We start from the raw sequence: 20,650 nt of genomic DNA on the forward strand, positions 1-20,650 counted from the left end.
TGTTTCTCAGATGCTCTTACACAGGTGGAAGCATTTGAAACATTCACCACTAAGAGCAGATGTAATAACACTTTAAAGAAAAGACTTTTAATGTAATACTGTAACCCGTACATGGACTGTTTTTAAAAAAGAAAACATCAGAATGCAATGAAACCTTAAAGCGTATTCCATCATGACTTTTCTCTAACCGTGCTTCCTGTAATCTGAAGTTATAGTCAGCAGCGATGATGGATGGAGACAGAAAGTGGAGAAAGATTGACTGAATGGGATAAAAGGCAGAAGAAGGGAATATTTCTGAAGATTGTTTCTTCCCACAGTACAAATTTAATAAGTGTTTTTGAGTTTAGTTTAATTAAGCTATAATTAGCTTCTGTGGAAGTGTTGGTGAGAAGACTGCTGCACAGCTGGAATAACACATTAAGTATAATTACTCACCACCCCCAATAAAAAAAAAAAAAAAAAAAGTCTTCTGAGATGTTTCTACCAGTAGGAAGAACAGTTTTAAGTATTGAGCAGTATTTTAGCAGGTTTTTTTAATGTCTGTTACCTGATGGGTTTAAAAAAAAAAAATAATGCTACAGCAGGTCAAGAACCATACATACATCAACTAACATTGCTAGCATTGCATTTCTCTTACTTAAAAGGCTACACTGAACACAGAATACCATGCATATACAGATATTACGAACTATTTTGAAGTAACTGCTCTTCAGCATGAGGGAAATACCAGCTTACCCTAAAAAAAGTTTTTCCTCTAGCTAAATAAATGCTATAAAAAACAAGACAGGTGAATACATTGGCTTTATCAATACAGATGAAAGTGTGTCAACTATAGCATTCACTCTGGAATCGTGGAGCATAGTTTCTGGCACTTTCATTCTCCTGTGTTGTGATTAAGTCTATAATAGCTGTCAGAACTGCCGTATCCCTGGATTTAATATCATTCCAGTCCACAGGATGAGGGTTTTCTATTTTTTCTTGTAGAAGATCATCGAGCTCTTGTCTTAAATTCTGGAAAGAGTTTGTTGGAATGAAGAGGGGGGGAGGGAAAAAGAAAAGTGGCAATTAGGGCTACACACATTAGTACAGTAAGTTAAAATCCCTTGGGCTCCTCTGTTCTCTGTTTACATCTGCTGTTCTCTGATCAATGCATTTTAATACTGCTACTTTCCAAATCAAAAGCTGTTTCTCAACTGTTTTAGCAGTTTTACCTTTTATGACAGATGACCATCTCTGGATGTGATGGCCTTTAACAGCCTATACATCCCCTAGCTGACTATCTCAGGATTAAAAATATCTGAGTTTAAAAAAAACGAGTCAGCTGCAATTTCTAAGGTCTAATATTAAACAGAGCTCTATTCAGCTCCTCTTTCCACTGGAACTTGTTACTGTTAGCTGAAGAGCCCCATCCTCACGTTTCCATATCTACATAGACATTTCATGGGCTGATAAAAGTAATCTTACAGCCTGTGCTACAAAAAACGACAGCTCTCCAAATTTCTCACTGTAGCACATGTTTGTAAATCCTTCCAGTTCACCCTGTAACTCTTCTTCTCTAAAGCTTCTACAGTTTTTCAATACCCCATGAAATTTTCGGTAGAGGCTGCACTGGCTGAACATCACCACCGCCACATTCCTGAAGCCTCAACAGGCATACAGCCTCATTCTCATTGGCCAAGCTATTACACTGGAAACAAACAAAAAAATTAATGTGAATGCCTTTAAGGCCAAACATAAGGGAGTACATTGCTGTTTACTTCTGCCCAGTTTACTTTTCAGAATGTTATTTTTACTGCTGCATTTTATCTTACATTCATCTACACACCTTCAGTAGATCTCTTTTGTTTACTTTGTGTACTTGAACTGCTTACTGGGAATACACTGAAAACATTATCATCACTCTTTCGTAATAAATCAGTAGCTACGCTGTAATATCAAATATAGAAATCTCCAAGAAGAATCAGTGTTATACTAAATCTTCCACAGACATTATTATTAAACATACTCACCTTAACTAAGTGCGCTATTCTTGCTGGAGACTGGAAAACAATCCACTCATCCACAGCAATGGTATCCTGATCTTTATCCTTCTGAATGGATATGTCTCCTCCAAAGAACAAGAGACAATATGGAGAGACCTCTGTACAGTCATACAAATAAATCTGAAAGAACATAAGAAAAAATTGTCCAGTCACCCTTCAAAATATCTTAAGCAACAACAGTAACACTTAACGAAACTCAGAATTCCAGAATCATTCACAAATTAGCAAGATATATTGGAAAAATATCTGAAGCAACTCAGTTGGATAAAAGTTAACTGAAATCAGATTGAACAGGAGCAAAAATGGTCCCAAATATAGTCCTTCACACTAAGTGGTGAAATTAAAGCAACTATGCTGTAAGAATCAAGGGGGGGGTGGGGGTGGAGAAGGAAGTCAAGAAATGTTACACTGATTTGAAATCAAGGAAAAGACTTAACACCTGTTATTGCCAGAACTTTAAAAAAAAAAACCCAAAACCAAACAACCCCTCCAAAAAAAACAGAAAACCACAGTAGGTAGTTACTTGTGGAACAATACCACCAGTATCACAAAGAACATCATCTGATGGCATGCAAAAGGAATGACCCAAGACAGGAAGGCCTCAAAACAAAGGCATGTTCACATCCCCTTTGAACCTTGATCCAACCTTATTAAAGAGCTAGAAAAATAAATTATAAATGTAAACCCTTCACATACACTGCTAGTTCTCATCTTCAAATGGTACACAAGCCAGTTATAATGGAACTCCGTTTCTTCCACATTAACTGATTTCGGATGAATATTCACTGTTCCATCCGTCTTGGTGCAAACTTTCACCCTTAAAAAAAAGAAAATTATTTTAGGATTGAAATAAGATCTTGAAAGTTTAGCACAATTGAATCCCAAGTTAAAAAAACCCTCCAATTCTCTACTAGAATACTAAAGTCTGAAAGTACAAGGATGTTTGAAGAAACTTTAACTCCCTTCCCAAAAAATTAAAACTGAATCTTCAGTATGAATTTTTAGACATCCCTCTGCATTTAAAAAGTTTGATTTCTTTGTCAAATTTATCCCCTTAAAAAACCCTCTCATTCTCTCAAGTAGAAAAAACAATTAGTATTCTTTCTCCAAATGAAGGACTCCATGAATTACTGAATTTGGTTACATAAACCAAGTTTGAAGCAGCTTTCTGGAAAAACCACATATGAGCCTGCATATCCAAATTCTTTGCTTGGCATGGAACAAGGGATCAGTTACACTACTGTCGACCGACCAGCCTAGAGTGGTGTACCTCTGTTTGTACCGTGCGCCTTTGATCTGACTCAAGGGGTAACTGTCACCTGCTTTGGTTATACTTACTACCTGAAATCACATTTCCTTTCTAACATAATAATGCCATCAGACAATAAAAAGCAGAAACCAACCACAATACATATGAAGCACTACTGTTCTCCGTCTTCCCATATTCCAGAGATGTAATTCTTTTGAGTGCGTACCACTGAGCTCTCTACTCCCTCCCTGAGTGCAGAAGTATTTTGTAAAACATAGAATTCTGTGTTTGAAACTGAAACAGCGCTGTTAAGTGTAACAATTCCTCTTGCTTATAGGATCACAGAGCCTTCCTGGGCAGCTGGCTTACACCTAGCCCCACCGTGCAGCAGAGAGAGACACACATTAATTTCCATCAGGTTTGCAAAATTACTGCATCCACTAGGTGACTCGAACACACCGGACTTTGTTTAAAAGGGAATACCAACTGCCTAGCGGTGTCAGCTACAGACGGGTCTAAATTATGCAATCTGAAGTATAATATTGACTACCTGTTCTTACTCCTTTCATAGAAATAATCACTCGGGTTTGTTTGGGGGTTTCTTTGTAATTACAGGCATAACGATTGCTCTTGTCTTGCTGTTTCAACATTACACACCCAGAAATCTGATCCAAATGTTCAACCCTTCATTCTGCCTTAATATCATGTCCATGAAGAAGGATATCTATATTCTGATGAATGTACTGTTACTGGAGTAACAATTAATAAAACAGCCTGATAATACAAAAAGTATTAAATCAACAGCAGAATTTCTGGGCTCTATCTTGGCAAATAAGAAGAAAGGATAGCGTAGGACTCCTTTGGCAACAGCATTATTGACACGTCGTAACATTAGCCATGGGATGATAAAGGTCACGCAAATTTTTTCACAGACTAGCGGGTATCCAAATGTTAAACAAAGATCAACAATCCCATGCTCTCATCTACCCTTCTCTAACGAAGTAACCCACAACCATGACTTGAGCTGTAAAGAGATTCATTCATACATTCAAGCCACTGCCTCACCTTGCTAAACTACCTAATGTAGAAAACACCTCAAATACAAACCAGCATCGAACCAAATCCTTACATTTTTCTCTTTTTGCTGAAGCTTGGCCGGATCTTTGCAACTTTTGGATATAAGCCAGCACAGATGACTGCTTTGAGCAACTTCTCATTATCTGTAGAAGACAGCAAAGTGAATAACGCAGTTCTGCAAACTAAGATCTCAGCCATCAGAAATTTTCCATCTCCTTCCACTGTTTACCTGAGTTGGTATTAGATTTGGGATCCTTGGGGTCTCTGCTACTCACAAATCCAGCTGCAAGGAGATGCTCAGCAAACTGTCCTTTCATGTTATGCAGCATCTAGGAAGCCACAAAAATTATCCCAGATTGATGCTGTGCCAAAAGGCTCCTCCCCTCTTCCCCACAGACATGATCCTCTTTTTTTAAACTGTCAGGACGTTACCTGCAGTGTATTTGAAGACAAGAAGTACTCCCAGCAATAGTCTTTCTCAGTTCTGAAACCACGACGCCGAGTCTCTTCCCAGCCCTAAAAATGAAAGCCATAGTTCAAAGGTGTTTCATAAGTAAACATATACTAACAAATTAAGGACACCAAAAACTGGTGGTTGGCAAACAATACAGTTATATTTTTCTCTACAAGAGAGAAAGTAAATCCTTTGATCTCTTTGTTTATGTACATGCTGCACAGAGCGGAGACCCATACCTTTACTTCGAATCAAAAACTTCCTTTTTCCATGGCAAGGAGGTAAAATCTAGCTAAGTTTGCCAGAACTTCATCTGCTGTTATTAACAGTCCTGGGTAGAAACTGCATTCCAGGCCATTTCTTTCCTCTTCCTCTTGCCCCAACTCTACACAGCTACATCCCCTGCACTTTTAAAGTCAGCTTCAGTTGTTTGTAGAGGCCAGAAGGACAAGATTTTATGACTTCAGCAAGGTAACTATAACATTAAGTTTTCTTTGTCTTTCCCAGGCTTATCCACAAGAAATCAGGTTACTGAACCTGAAGACAAGATGCCTCAACACTAGAAGGCTGAAAATTAATTTAGTTTTATGTTTCTGTAGGAGTCAAGAAAGAAACACTACAGAGCACAAAGTAATCAGGTTTATTCCTTTGAACAAACCACATTACTCAAATTAAAACTCTAGAAGAAAACAACATTAAAACATGCCTACCGTGAAAGCATTCACCACAGTTAGATGATCACTTTTAGTGTTCTTTGACAGTTCCTTTCTTCTTGCATCTGCTACTTTCTCTTTGCCCTAAGAAAAAGTAGAACCTATAAAATATTCATGACTGACACAACAGTTCTTTTTTGCAAATTAAAGTACATATATAAAGCAATACTTTGTATGCAACATACATGAAAATTAAAACTCTTTCCAACATTCCATAGGCAAAGACAATACTTCATAGTATGTGAAGGCACTCTTTTACTAATAAAAATGTAATTAACATGAAAGTAAGATTAAAGTGCTTTTGAACTACAACATCTCCGTAAGTCCCAATACCCTTCTGAGATTCTTAAAATCTTAGGTGTAATTCTCCTCTCAGAAACTTTACCAAAGGAATGACAAAAGGGTCTTTGAAGCTGAGGCTAGCTGCAATTGTAAGCACTGGATCCAAACAGCAGAATAAAGCTCCAAAGAGGATCATTTTTCCAATATGTGGTTCAACTGGTAATCGCGCTAAATGGACACCTAGTGGAGTCAGTTCTTCCTGTCTGTCCAAAGCATTCTGTCAGAAGAAAAAAAGAAAAAAAAAAAAAAAGATTAAACACCGTATTTGAAATGGGGAGGATTTCCTTGAAATAGCCACTAGTATATCTAGAGAACAAAGGAAAGCCTAATAGCTGGAGGACACAGCTAGCTGTGGTAAGGTAAGCTAGGAAAGTGATTAAGCAAATTATGGAGATATTGAAATGTTCAGAATTGCTATCAGTCTAAACACTGCCCTTCACCTAAATCCAATGTTTTAATTTATTGCTACAACATTATTTGTACAAATAATATCAGAGCAGGAAGTTGGTAGTACGTATGTGTCATTAACTTCTCCTTCCCCAGCATCCAAAGGGGCAATGACATACAAGACCCTTCTCCATATACCTTATCGCCTACAGAAAAGTATCTCAAACACTTCACTAGTCTGACTGGGATAGGAAGGCTTGGTGGATGCATGCAGCTGTCAGCAGGGTGGCACAGAAGTAGTGAGTTAAATAAGTATCTGTAGGGACTTTAAATGCAAAGTGCATGCATCCGTTTTGAGTAATTTACAAAGTTCCTCAGGAACCCTATGTGGCCCATAAGCATAATGTGAAATGTCCTCTGTTCAGTCAAGAAATATAAAGGGTCTACACATTACAGTAAGGGGTTGCAAACATCCAGACCTGTAGAATCAGAACTGCCTGATAACAAACAATGCAGTAACATGGTTCTAAACAGATATTTCCTTGCATGTGCATTAAGTGATACTTTACCAGCTCCATTAGATGATTTATGGCCAACATTACAGCATCGTGAGATGGTGGATCCATTAGCTTGCTCAGAAAATAAGCAATTCCACCAAGCTTTAGAATCTGAAAAAAACCCAATAAAACACCAAAAACCTACAGCAACTGGAGAAAGACGGTTACCTAAAATTAGTAAGCAATGGCCACACTAATTAAAAAAGCGTGAATAATTCACAGCTTGAGTTACAATTTCACTAATTCAGAACTAAGGACAAAACTAAAAATGTATTATTGATAAAATTTAAAACATAAGGATCTACTCTTCATTCAGCATATATACACACATGGTATTCCTTATGCATACGTAAGGAATTCAATACAAACTGCCAAAAAGGAAAACTCGCATCAGTTCTAAACTACTTTTTAGTAAAATTAAGACTTCATATCCCCCAACTTAATGGCATTTTCACTGAAGCTTCTCTGATTGAATTATATTTGAAGGGAGAGGGAGCGGACGCACAGTCCAGATTTTTGTTAGTACACTTAAGCTTTTATTCATACTAGACAATCCTGTTTGTCATGGGTTTGATGCATTAAGATACAAGCATGCATTTTGCAAAAGTTAACTGCAATTACTAGCTAAATAGATTGTACTTCTGCTGTAACAGAATTTTGACTTTAAGACAACCCTGGGCTCACAGCTGCATTAACTTAATCTCTCAACCTCTGACTCTAATGGAAAGTAATAAACATGTTTGAAGATTCATGTTTACCTTGATTTGTAAACAGAGTTCTTCCAAAGGTGTCCTCAAGATCTCTGGCAACTGATAATCATCTAGAAGGCTAGCTCGTAGTCCATTGTATAGATGGTAACAGTGGCCTGGCTGAACTCTGGAATTATTTAAATAAACAGGTTTTGGGTTTGTTTTTTTCCTATGACACTGCCACATTATGATTATGTTTGTTTATAAACAGCTTTCCAAAACACCTCAAGGAATTAGAACTAAAGCGTATTCAATTGTAAAAGCCATTCCAGCATTCTGAAACATAGGCCTATCAACAGTAAAAAGGCACGCAGAACACAGAAGCCTCCCATCAACCACTCAAAACCAGCAATGAAGGGACCAGAGAAGAACTGTAAGCTTGAACAAGAGAGAAAAATACTCCACAAGGTATTTTGAGAGATATTTTTTTTTTTAAAAAAAAAAAAAGGTATATAGCTAAGTGGTACTAATTGGTAGGCAATTTTCACTCCAACGTATCATAGCCTCAAAAATCAGGTGTGCAGGCAAACATTAGCAACAAAAATGACAGAATAAAAGAAAAAAAAAAAAGCAGGACTTATAAAGGAAACTCACGAGCTAAATACAACACAACTTAAGTCAGTTGCCTAGAAAGACAAAGAAACCATTCTCTCTGTAAGAACAAGAGACAGTTGTGCTAGCATCTGCTACTGAAAGTATGAATAATGAAGTAGTATCTTCAGCATACACATGCTCCAAGACTGATGGGAACTTATCACAAGACTTTTCTAACTGTCCCAGTTATCCTTACCTTCCTGCTCGACCTTTCCTCTGCTTGGCATTAGCTTTACTAACCCACTCTGCTGCCATTGTGCTAATGTTGTTCTGCGTGTCGAAGTGAGTCTCCTTTATTTTCCCACCATCTATAACAAACACGACGTCATCTATTGTAATGCTGTTTAAAAAAAGAGAGAGAGAAAAAAAATGCAACTCTTCATCTTTGCAAGCTGGACCTACGATTTGAAAGGGGTTTAGCCTCTCTTTATCCCCTCCCAAACAGTGAGCCAACAATAAAAACCCGTGTTTGGAATTTCATTAAGTATTATGTTACTAAGCAATTCAAGAAAGAGCCTGATTTATGCTCCTAGGCCTGGCAAAAGTCATCACATGGGGTTATGAAGTCTGCAGATTGGCAGCTCAGATTTACCATGTACAACAAAGCCAAGTCATTATAGTCACATCCACATTTTAGTTGTTTAAAACAATTCAAGGAAAACTGCTTAGTCTATAAACATTTCTAAAGATGAAGTGTTATAAACAAATGCTACAAACACAAAAATGTGTTCTTGGAAAGATTAAACAGGTTTATACTTTAAATTATCACTTTTGTTTCTTTTGTGAAATGTATAGCTTTGTTTGGTTTGTATAGCTAGCTATTTACCTAGTCTCTGCAATGTTGGTAGCAATCACGATTTTCCTTACTCCTGGCGGGGTCTTCTTAAAAACCTGTAATTATCCATGGCCCATTTATATGTTTGCCAAAATCAACATATGCTTAATTAATTGTTTTTGTAGTTGTGAAATATTACGATAAAAGAAAAGCATACCTGAGTCTGGTTAACAGTAGGCATCAATGAATGTAAAGGTATAATAATAAACCTATCTGAAAATTAAAAACCAATAAAAGATACAGTGTGAGCAAAGAAACTTTAATTACAGGAAAATCAACTACGCAGAATAAGAAAATATGCTGCAGGTAAGCCTGTTTCTTATTCTGAATTCACAGATATACGTATCACAATAGCAAATTCTAAAAGTAAAAATGTATAAAGGATTTTTTTTTTTACTATGCTACAATGACCTGACAAAGAAAATATATGAAGTTATGTACAGCAATTTATTTTTCATTTTTAAATTCTCAAGTTATTCAATAATTGCTCAAGTTTAGTAAGTAAACTAACAGTCTTTCATCAAATTGAAACTCTTTATGGAATGTATGCAACACGAACCGTAAGATAACTATATGAATATTCAAGAGCACAGTTAGATAAGTTAGATGAAGATGTTAAGTTATGCAAACAGGACAAATTAAAGTGTATCAGGCATACAGTCTTTTAGTGTCTTATTGAAAAAAGCTTCTAGGAATAAATAGGAGTTAAAACAACTATCAGTAAAGCAGCAGACAAGCTGCTGAAGAACGAAGAAAAGAAGAAATGAACACAAAATGAAGAGAGAGAGTTTAGTTTTGGATGGCAGTTATAGCTACAAGAAAGGATAAAAGGAAAAAGATGCAGGTCTGAGATTGTTGTTCCTACTGTTCACCCCCCACACCGAGGAAAAATTAGTTATTATCATTAACAGATTAAAAATACCACAGAAATGCAAGAAATGCTGAACACACTGCAATCATTTTGAGAGAAGAGGAAAAAAAAAAAAAAGAAAAAAAGAAAGAGAAATCCAGTGCAATACCAGGAATCACATGCAAAAATTAGTTTGCCACTAACACTACTGCTAGAATTCCCATGTAAAATTTTGTTTTTACCTGACTTAAACATGACTTGTGACATCAAGAGATCATGCAGAGTGCTAATGTTGTCCCAGCCTGGAAGAAACACTAGAATTGCACCATCCTATATATAAGTGAGGGAGTGAAGGGAAAAGGGGTTAGAGTTAATTATGCTATGCAAAGAACCAGCTACTTGCACCGTAACACATACATGTTGGATAGGTGATATTTGGAACAACGTTTGTAAGATGGTTTTCTATAAAAGTTAGCTGCATCTATCCATCAAAATGTTACAAATAAAAATAGGATTTTAAAAATTTTCCCCTGCGGTGTTTTAAATACAGCCATGTCAACACTAGAAGAATTTGAGCTGCAAATAAAAGAGAGAAACTAGTGTGTAATTTTCAACACAGGAAGAACAATACACAAAAAGCAACTTATGCTCATTATCCACAGCTTAAATGGTCTATCAAGTGAAATATTAAATTATTTGCTGTTTTTGATAATCAAAATTCTCTTTAAGGAATCAGCCAAGGCATCAGCTCTTCGGCAGATGTTTTTGAACACAGAAACAAATATGTAACTTCAGGTTATGACATCCTACATACATGTTACCTACGGTAACTCACTTCATGTTTGTCACTGCTTCAGGCACAGGATCCTTCTGATAATTGATAATCTGATAATATTAATGCACATTTGGGGAAAACTACTAACACAGTTGTATTAACTACTGATTTTGACAAGCTGAAAGCTGGAAGAGTCTCCTAGTGCTAGACTGTATAAAAATTCAGTCTTCATAGCATCTTAAGTCATAATTAGATTACTCAGGCAGAAAAACCATTAAAGCCAACTGCACAGTGTAGATATGAGGCAGTGAACATCAACACTTAGGTACTGCTCTTGCCCTCTCCCTCCCATCGCTGAAGAATTAAGACTGGAGATTTAGTTGTACACTTGTACACTAAAAAGGTTTTCAGACAGTTTTCTACAGCTATTTCACAAAACATTAACTTTTACTACAGATTACAATGAATACTATCTTTGACAAACATGTACACAGTCACAGAAACTACTAAACGTTAAAATTTCATTTGTAATTATACTACTTTCCATCAAATAACTAAGATGTATAATTAATTTGAAGGCTTATTTAAAAGCTTAGTCAAAAGAAAAAAAAAAAGCAGCAGAAATCTAAAGCAAAATGGCACCCAAACCTTCACGTATCCACCCCATTTTAGTTACAGGACAATCTCTACTGTCAGTGCAAAAAGTCAGGCTCTTCCTTTTCCCCCCAACCCCACACCCCCCCCCGTTCAGAAGGGACCACAAATGAGCACATCGAATGCACTGGTAAATTCTCCACGTTTCTTATGTACCTAGCCCTTATTAGTATCCACAACCCCTATTCAAGAAAATGCTTAGATGTGTGCTCCCCTTCAAACGTGGGTTCTGTCCCATCATTTCAACAAAATGCTGTAATTAACTACATTCTGAACTCAGGGCTTAAATAGGAAGTAGATATTTAAAGCTGTTAAGATGACTTCTCTGAAGAGCAAAACAATTTTTTTTTCCTTCTTTCTATCTGTACGATAAGCCAAACTATCAGCTCTGACATTCTCAACCGCCACCAATCACAATTCAGTCACATCATTGAAATGTGACGATAGGAGACAGCAGTGTACCTCTTCTTCCAGAACGATGTGTCTGATAAGCGCTGCTATAAGGTCCAGGTCGACCTTGTCATCATCCATCATTTCCAAGGCATCTATAGTGCTTGCCGAATACCTACAGGTGTTGATAGCATACATGTTGGGAACTTAGGAACATATGAAGTCATGCACTCATGTTTCTCTTGCAGGGCTCTGCAATCACGCATCTGTGTAACTCGTTACTGATCACTGTATTTCTTTGCCTGTACTCTTGAGATTTAGTTTAGTGCAATTATTGCCGGTTTAGAACAGTAAATTTAAGAATTACCACATTATGACTGAACTGCGTTTGAAGCATTCACTGGATCTCTCTCCTCCTCGTGGATTAGCTAGGACCTAACAATCAGAGTTCACCCTTCAATCTACTTCTCGTTCACAGTGAGTACTGGAGGCATCTCATCTGTCCTACACTTTGATCTCATGAAAGCTAACACTATGAAAAGAATTGCTAATTGCTTCTAAAGACATGGTGGGAAAGGGAAGGAGGAGTAGAAATGGGATGAGCAGAGCACGGGATAAGCCAGACAGATATAGCACTGAGGACACTTCCCTTAGAAAAGAGAAATTAAATAATGAATATAGGTGGCTTGGTTGTTACCAAGCTGGATACATAGACAGTCCATATATAGACAGTCCCAAAACACAGAGGACAAATAAGACAGGAGAAAACCAGGAAGACTCTGTTCCTGAAATAAATCAGCCAGGCTATACAATTAATCAACGTATCCAGATTACCAAAGTAGTCAAATACTGGTAATCAAAAGAATGTTTCAAGTGGGCAATCTCTACTAGGTGCTCAAAACACAAAATTATTTAGCTTGGGTTTAAACCACTCTAGAGGAGTATTAGGATATTCTGAGGAAAAGGTGGTGATGGGCTTTTTTGTTTTGTTGGGTTTGGAGGGTTTTTTCTTTTGTTTGTATGTTTGGGTTTTTTGTTGTTTTATTATTATTATTATTTAAACCAGCTCATTTTGTATTATGTTAATTATGAGACTAAAATACTGCAAGCTCTCTCTCAAAGAAAAAAAAAAAACAATGAAGGGGAAAATTCATCAGAGGAGAACTACTGACCAAAGCTCACGAAGCCTGATATTATGCTGCAGACTGTAACGGACACCACCAACACCAACAGCAAGCAACTCTACACCTGTAAGTTCTCTTATGGTTTGCACATGCAAAGGAAGCTAATTCTCTGCAATAACTCTGAAGTACTTCAACAGTTGCCAGCCAACTGTACTGGCAATTTCATCGTTACTGTTTTCCACAGTGGCAACTATCACATCGTTAATAAAAGCACAGTAATAGAATACAGCATTCATTTATGTCTCTCAGTCAAGAAGCATCTAAAAACTTAATGCAAAAGAGTAACTTGAGGACAACCTGCCCCGCAGCTGCCTTAAGTAGTCTGGCCATCGTTCCCTGTAAATCTCCTCTTTTTCTTCTTTTTCTGGTCTGCTTATGTGTCCTTGCATGAAGCCTTTCTTCCACCGTGGCCGACGGTCTGTATTTTCTGGAGTATACCTTTAAATTTAAATAACAAACATAATTCAGTTTTGGAACTACAGTAATTTAAGGCTAGCTGCATAGTAGTTTTACAACTATGGGCAACATGCCGTGCTTTAGCTATATCATGTAAATAAGATTCTTAAAATTTCTTTTCTGAAAGAAATCTTACTTACGATGACAGGTACCAACTCTAGTAAGCATGAGAACATGTAGAAAAAAAGACTGAACAAACAGGAAGAGTAGCTTGATTTAGCAGTCTGAAAATTCACCACACTGAAAAGACAGACAAGTGGGTTTTTTTCTCCTCAGGCCCCCATCTCCAGGTAGCTATGTATCATTTTTAATTACAGTAAAAGCTACTAAACTTCCCATTAAAATTTTTGCTGTTGAAGAAGCACAGCTAATTTTTCCACTGGTTAACTACACAAAGATAATCTTTCAGAAGACATACTGAGCAAAAAACCCTAAAACATTATCTATAATGGTGTTCAGAAAACACACTTACCTCAACTTCTCAATTACATCTTCAAGAAGATACTCCACCACAGGGAAAGTGAACCCAGGTATGTGAATCATTGGACAATTATCTGTTGAGGAAGGCACAATTCAGTTTTAAAACAGCAGATAAAATACTGTACTGAAATAACGGAGGCAATAAACATTCTTCACTATTTTTGCTATATAGTTGCCAAGTCTAAAGGGGTTTTCTGTTTATTTTTAAATTCTCAAAGAAGGTACAAAATTCAATTCCAAATAACGTTGCTGAATAAAAAAACCCCACAGGCAGCAAACAGTATATTGCTCTCCACCATGTTCATCTGGTGCCAGCTGCTGCACAAAGCTGTTAGACTGAGCAACTGAAGGCTTCAGTCTGGTTGCCCACTCACACCCAGACTTCTAAAGTATGGTAAACATTAGTAATTTATTTTAATATAAAAATACTCTGCAGAGTCCACTTCCATAATACGTCTGAAAAGCAAATACAGAAGCAATATATGCCCAGGATGCGCTAAAACGAAGGGAATAAGCATGTCCAACAGTTGGCAATTATTTGTAAAACTCAAGCCATTACCTCTTTTGATAAAAAGCAAACCTAAAATTTGAGAACTACATTATAACACAGAAGCCTAAATTACTTAAGAGGAACTTTGACAGGAAGCATTTCACCTACCAAAATACTCCGAAAACTTCTCCGCATTTAAAGTAGCACTCATTAGTATTACTTTCAGATCCAAACGAATATTCAAAAGATCTTTAATAATGCTCATTAAAACATCTGACTGAAGATTTCTTTCATGGATTTCATCAAGGACTACATGACTAATGCTGGACAAATGCCTAAAACAGAAGAGGAGGAAGTTAAAACATTTGTTTTTAGCAAAATTAAAAAAACAGAGCTGAGACTGTAAGAAGCAGCTCAGTAGTCAAGTCGTATCATAATTGTATTCAGTTTCTTATTAAATAGGATAACTTACTTATCTGACTGGAGCCACTGTAGGACAATCCCTGTGGTACAGTATAAAATTGAACCTTGTTTCCTTGGTAACCGACTGAAAGAGATACATTAAGAATGCCTCAGTTCTCTTCTGTATTTTATAAAGTACTTTAAAAGCTTAAAATCAAAATGCAGGTAGTCATTATAGACACTATGAATTACGCCTCTAACTTGCTCACTTACAGTTCAATTGGAGGAGCAAGGCACCGGGCCACAGTAGCAGCATTTTTGATGACGGAGAATGAACTACTTGTAATCTGCCAGAAGCCCTGACTTCCCAGATATCTTTTGTCATCATCTGCACATTGATCTGCTGACCCCAAATTCCTGCAGCTATCTAAGCTCAGCGCAGACAACAGCTTAATTTACAGCAGCATAACATGCTTGATTAAACAGTAAAGAAAAATAGGAGATTCTATAAACTCAAAATAGAATGTTGAAGACTAAGCAACTGTCACCTCTCACAGCAGTTTTTCTTCAACACTAATTGAGATTCCATTATTTGCTAGTAAGAAATTCAGATATTTTTTTTTTTAAATTACAGATGACTCCAAATATAATAGCTTCTGCTCTACAGCACTAGGTCTACAATCTCCTGTCAATGCACCTAACTTTTATTACCTGATCCCAGTGGGATTACTCAACAGGCAAGTGTAGCAAATAGATAGCTTTCCACAGCAATATGGCTTATAACATTCTCTTCTTTAGCATTTCCATTTTTCCTTGAAATTCAAGGATTAGGGACATCAGTTTCATTGCTATCTATAGCTGAACCTTTTAGCTGAACTGGTAAAAGGGCTTACTAGACAACGTACAACTTGGTGCTACCCATTGTTACATGCTACATAAAATACAGTGATCACACTCAAACATTTTGCTACATTTCAAAAACCTTATTCCTCACACCAGCTATTTTCAGAGGAATCCCTTTTGGAGAAGATACCAGAATGAAAGCAGTCATCTATGTTAAGAACTTCAAGTTTTCTTGCTTGAATAGATGCCACTATACACGAATGCGTAAAAACTGCCAAGGGAGCCTCTCTTACCTCTGCAGACGAATTTGGTATCCTGTACTCTTGCCATTACCACATGCTTCTGCCCTTTCAGCAGCAACTCTCTCAGCAACCTTAAAAAAATAAGTAAAATCAAAATAGTGCATTAAATAAAACAAAATTAAAATAAAATCCCACCAGGCAAACTATGATTTAGCTACCTATTAGGAGGAAATATCTAGAACCAAAATGTTATGTAAAGAACAAAAAAACACCCTGAAAACCACTTTTGCTCCTCCACTGAGAACAGCATTTCCTATCAGCAACCCAAGAACAGGTTTGCAACCCAGGATGTATTTTAAAGGAACACAACCATTATTAAGCATTAGCAATACAATCAGAGCAAGTAATGTTCTGTAATTTTCTGACACTTAACTACCAGGAAGGGTAATTACTGTGCACTTAAAGGCCAAACTCTTTCTTGCTCATTATTACACCTCCAAAGGGCCCGACACAACATTAGTTTTTACCTTTACTCACACCTGCACTGCCCAAATATATTAAAATCACAAACAGAAAGTGATTAAATTCAGGGAAGAATAAGCTTGCCATGCCAGTACTCTGCTAATGACCAAAATTTATGAAGTATCAAATTAGTGTATATTAACAAAGTTGTCATATGCAATAGAATCTAAGGTGACTGAAAATGAACACACTAAAAGCCCCCTTCAATGTCCACTACAGACGGAATGTTTATCTTGAGTTTTAAATTTAGTATGAGTACATGCGATGGCAGAGCAGTTTCTTTGAGAGGTGTACAGCACCTGTCTGGTCATTTGGAATTTTTTCAGATCTTAACTTCAAATAATCTAGCAGACTGTACACCCAGTTCATAAGCTAGCCCATGGATCCTAGGTCCAGTGAGAAATGTATTTTCATGTAATGAGTCTGAGTAAGGCAGCAATTTCTCCTCAGATTTATTGGGGGGGGGGGGGGGGGGGGGGGGATGGGGGGGGGAGGCGGGGGGGCAAATCACAAGAAGTTACTCAGTTTGTCAAAACGGCACTTACCGAGATAGCGCTGATCCTCCTAGGCTGAGTACAAACAATCCTGCATGTAGACCCTTTCCCTCGCTCTATGTAATCATCCAAGATGAACTGTGTAACTTGGGTTGTCTTTCCACAACCAGTTTCACCACTTATCACAGTTACTCGATTATTGTTTATAAGGTTTACAAGTTCCTGTTTCCAAAAAGAAAGTATTTATTGTACTACTGTTCAAGACAGATTTCAGAAGGATTTGGCAATTCTCTACTACTGCGCAGTGAACTTAGGAGAAACTGTCATAGCAACTAAAGAAACAGATACTCATCTGTTTCTCATAATACTAAAAAAGTTTAGTTTAAACCACACAGGTAATTTCTGCACATTTGCGCTTCACATGTGTTAAGGTTTAAAGCATATCAAATCTGAATACTAGCTTCAAATACTTAAGATCCTGTATGAAAACAACATAAAATCACTAAAACGAAAGCCTGAAACACATTTTTAAACTTTTCTCGCTCCTACTTGCCTTCTATGTCTCTTTGGTGACTGAAAACAAGTATTTTCCCTGTTGGACTCTAAGACTGTACTAACTGAAGATTTTCAGCGTGGTATTTTAACATTTCTTATACCAACAGGAACAGATTTCTTACACTCCCAGCCTCTATCTCTCTATCCAAAGGATTGTAAAGGGGAGTACAACTATTAGAAACACACACCAACAGGAAGGACCACATTATGCCAAATATGTTAAATTTAGAAAGGAAGGTCACTAATCATTCATTGAACCTACAAAAGAAGATATAACTGAATACTCAATTTCTATTTCATACAGGTGACAACAAATGAAGAATTAACATCAATTAATAATAACCCATACTATCACGGATGTTGTACTCTTGACTAGGAAACTAATGGCAGCAAGAGTCAGCAGTACAGCCATTAAGTCTGTGATCAAAAAAGGGTTAGTCAGCATTTTATTAAATTCTAAATTGGGCAAGTGTTCAACAAAAGGCCAAAATTGTATATTATGTAAGAAAAATAAAGCGTGACAATTTATGTAGTGGCCAATTACTCTACAAAAAAATCCAAGTAACTAGGAACATTCCCTAGAAGTTTAACTGACAGAGAAAGAAAAGATCTATACTTTAAGGAAAAAAAAAAAAAAAAAGAAAAAAAAAAAAAGGTACTTCAAGGTATCTAGTAGTCAATACCATTTCCATGAATGCTGCTGCCCCTACCGATAGAACTGTACTGTATATAGCCCCACAGCACTTCACCCACTTCATGAAGCAGTGAACCTGAGCTACTTTCTGGAAAGAAGTCAAACCCAGTGTCAGAATTTGGGAGGCTTCAGCACCTTCATAAAAGGCAACAAAGGTTTCCTGTTAGTCCAAGTCACACAATCGTTTTCTCCTATTTTATAACAGAGAAACAGAAACCCATATTCTTTCAAATGAAACACATGTTTACCTGTCTCATCCCATATGAAGGGAGCTTCTCTCGGAATCTCTGAAAGAAAACAGCAGTACATATCTTTAAACACCTTTTCAACACTGAACTAATACAACAGATTTCATCTACAATCTAGGCTAAGCTGTGAAATAACATGACAAACTGTTCAGCTAAAACTTATATAAGCATAGGCCCACTAAAAGTAACTTTCATTCTATGCATGTTTTCGGTTTCATTAAAATCATTTAAAACCAACTGGTCAGTACATGAAGAGGTATGTATATACAGTTGCAAGACTAGGGCCTTGTATCGAAGGGAGCACTGTCTGTTCATGGTAAGACTGCTTTATTTGACAACCTTATATATGGCTATTAGAACAACATAAACTATGTTTTTAAGAGGCAATTCCTTGAGAGCTCATTTTTGTGCTTTCAGATTTAGACATAAATGTGGCGATACAATCTATTAAAAAAAAAAAACCAAACCCAAAACCTCCATCCAACTAAACAATGCGAAACTTCAGACTTTAGATGCTATGCAATCAAAAACTGCAACTGAAAGTCTGTTTTTAAATTGCTGTCCTATTGATAGGCATGCATTTTATAAATGCTGAAGGCAATTTTTAGCAAAAGTAACATCATTACAACTTCCTAGTAAATAAACTGCAAGAATTTATGTTTTCAGGTTAATTTTTTTTAAAAAAAAGAAAACAAAAACACAAACCCAAAACCCAGTTAAAAGGTTTCTACTTAACATGGAAAAGTACCTGCATTTCAATGTATCTAGGATCAGATTTCTTCTTTCTTAAGTCTTCTTTAAGCTGCTCATCTAAATCAGTATCTTGTCCACTTTTTTCAAAAAGATATTCCACATCCCGATCAAGAAACGTTTTTTCCAAAGCTGGTCTCTGTCTTACAGGAGCTTTTTCAGCATCTGGTTTCACTTTTGCAGGCTGTTCTGGAGTAGGTCTGAAATAAGTGCAGAGAAGAGACACTTCAAAGATTACCCAGGATGTGCTGGGCCACTGCGAAGAGTCCATTCAAGGCAAACCACAAATCCGTTTTTGAGACATTACATCCACAAGTTACTTGACCATCAGGCCATAAGAATATAATGTATATCATTAAAACAAGTAAAGTCTGAAAATCACCAGCCGTCAAAAATACTACATCAGTATCCAGAATTGTAATGTGTTCTTTTATATGAAATGAAGCTAACAAAGCAACAAAACATCTCCAGAGAATTACTGCTTAACCTGCTGTCAGAACCACTGCCCTGTAACTGGATCATTCAGCCAAAAAGGCCCAAACACCTCGTTTTAGTGGACTGTGAGTAACACACGTTATTATTTAAAATCCTTTACGTGCAAAAAACAGACCCTGGTTCAGAGAGACCGAGAAAACATTCTGAGACTTCACAGTAACTGAAAAATGAAGTTGAATGCCTGCTCTGGAAGAGCAATTCCAGAGGGCAGGGGAACTTAAAAATTCCATACATCTACTCTAGTAGGCCTGGAAATCAATTACAGGATTTTATGATTTAAAGTAAAAATGTAACACCCCCAACTCAGCAATGATCTGGAAGAGTTTTACGGCCATGGTTACAGCTGACTCTTTCAGCATGACAATCTGCGCGGAAAGAACCCAGAACCCTCGCTAATGTAATTCACTGACTAAATGCAAATAACTTCTGATACATCTTCTTGCAAGTTTGTGGGAAATCTGTTTGTTGCAAAGTAAATAAAACCATTAGTACTGGTTTCTCTTTACCCTTCTTCGTCCCCAGACCACCACGACATGGCCTCTTGCTCCTTCTCATTTCTCGTTTGGACAGTGCTCAACAGCTGCACGATCTGCTCCTCCCGGCGCTCATCCATGCGCACCACAGCTCTCTGGTGAAGAGGGGAACACAACTGTCACCGGCCAGATGTTACACATCAACCACCAGCGACTCGGCAAGCTCTTCCCCAGGCGTAATGTCACCGCGCAGACACCGGCCTCCCCGCGCCGCCGCCGCCGCCCCCCACCTGCTGCCGGTCCGTCTCCTTGCTCTTCTGGCCCTGCTTCCGCGCGTACCACAGCCCGATCTCGCGGCCCTTGAGGTGGCTGGGATGGCGGCCCCTGCCGCCGCCGCGGCCCCCGTGGCCCCCCGCGGAGGAGGAGGAGGAGGAAGGGGCCGAGGCAGACCCGCCATCGCCGCCGCGGCCCCGGCCCCGGCCCCAGTCCCGGCGGTGCTCGTAGCTCATGGCCGCCCGGCAGCCGGCTCGCCCCACGGCCGCCCCCCGCCCCATCCGCCGCCTCACTTCCGCCTGCCCCGCACCGCCCCGCCCCGCCCCCGGTTCGAGCCCCGCGTCCTGCGGGTGCCGAACGTGCTGCGCACCGCCTACCGGG

At 37.9% G+C, this 20,650-nt stretch overlaps 1 protein-coding gene across 1 annotated transcript; it reads right to left on the bottom strand.

Moving 5' to 3' along the window:
• Window positions 1-65: 65 nt before the first annotated feature.
• Window positions 66-20,542, bottom strand: DHX36 (DEAH-box helicase 36). Its single transcript, XM_056357995.1, has 25 exons — window positions 20,287-20,542; window positions 20,030-20,151; window positions 19,027-19,228; window positions 18,279-18,317; window positions 16,833-17,003; window positions 15,817-15,896; window positions 14,751-14,825; window positions 14,447-14,613; window positions 13,781-13,862; window positions 13,150-13,290; window positions 11,741-11,843; window positions 10,092-10,179; window positions 9,157-9,212; window positions 8,991-9,055; window positions 8,361-8,504; window positions 7,580-7,697; window positions 6,834-6,932; window positions 5,921-6,094; window positions 5,533-5,619; window positions 4,801-4,884; window positions 4,598-4,697; window positions 4,421-4,511; window positions 2,739-2,859; window positions 2,010-2,162; window positions 66-1,011 (listed from the first exon to the last, which is right to left on the bottom strand). Exons 1-25 carry the CDS (start codon window positions 20,503-20,505, stop codon window positions 826-828), a joined length of 2,967 nt encoding a protein of 988 aa, XP_056213970.1. The 5' UTR covers window positions 20,506-20,542; the 3' UTR covers window positions 66-825.
• Window positions 20,543-20,650: the final 108 nt, after the last annotated feature.

The sequence above is a fragment of the Falco biarmicus genome, chromosome 13, assembly GCF_023638135.1.
Source record: "Falco biarmicus isolate bFalBia1 chromosome 13, bFalBia1.pri, whole genome shotgun sequence".
NCBI classification, from domain to species: Eukaryota; Metazoa; Chordata; class Aves; order Falconiformes; family Falconidae; genus Falco; species Falco biarmicus.

Excerpts from the sequence above, each read along its gene's own strand:
- DHX36 (XM_056357995.1), bottom strand. The coding sequence starts at position 20,505 with ATGAGCTACGAGCACCGCCGGGACTGGGGCCGGGGCCGGGGCCGCGGC. Across the intron at positions 17,004-18,278 it reads CTTCATATGGGATGAGACAG|GAACTTGTAAACCTTATAAA; the intron begins GTAAACATGTGT and ends TTTTGGAAACAG. Across the intron at positions 2,860-4,420 it reads TTCAGCAAAAAGAGAAAAAT|GGTGAAAGTTTGCACCAAGA; the intron begins GTAAGGATTTGG and ends CTTTTTTTTAAG.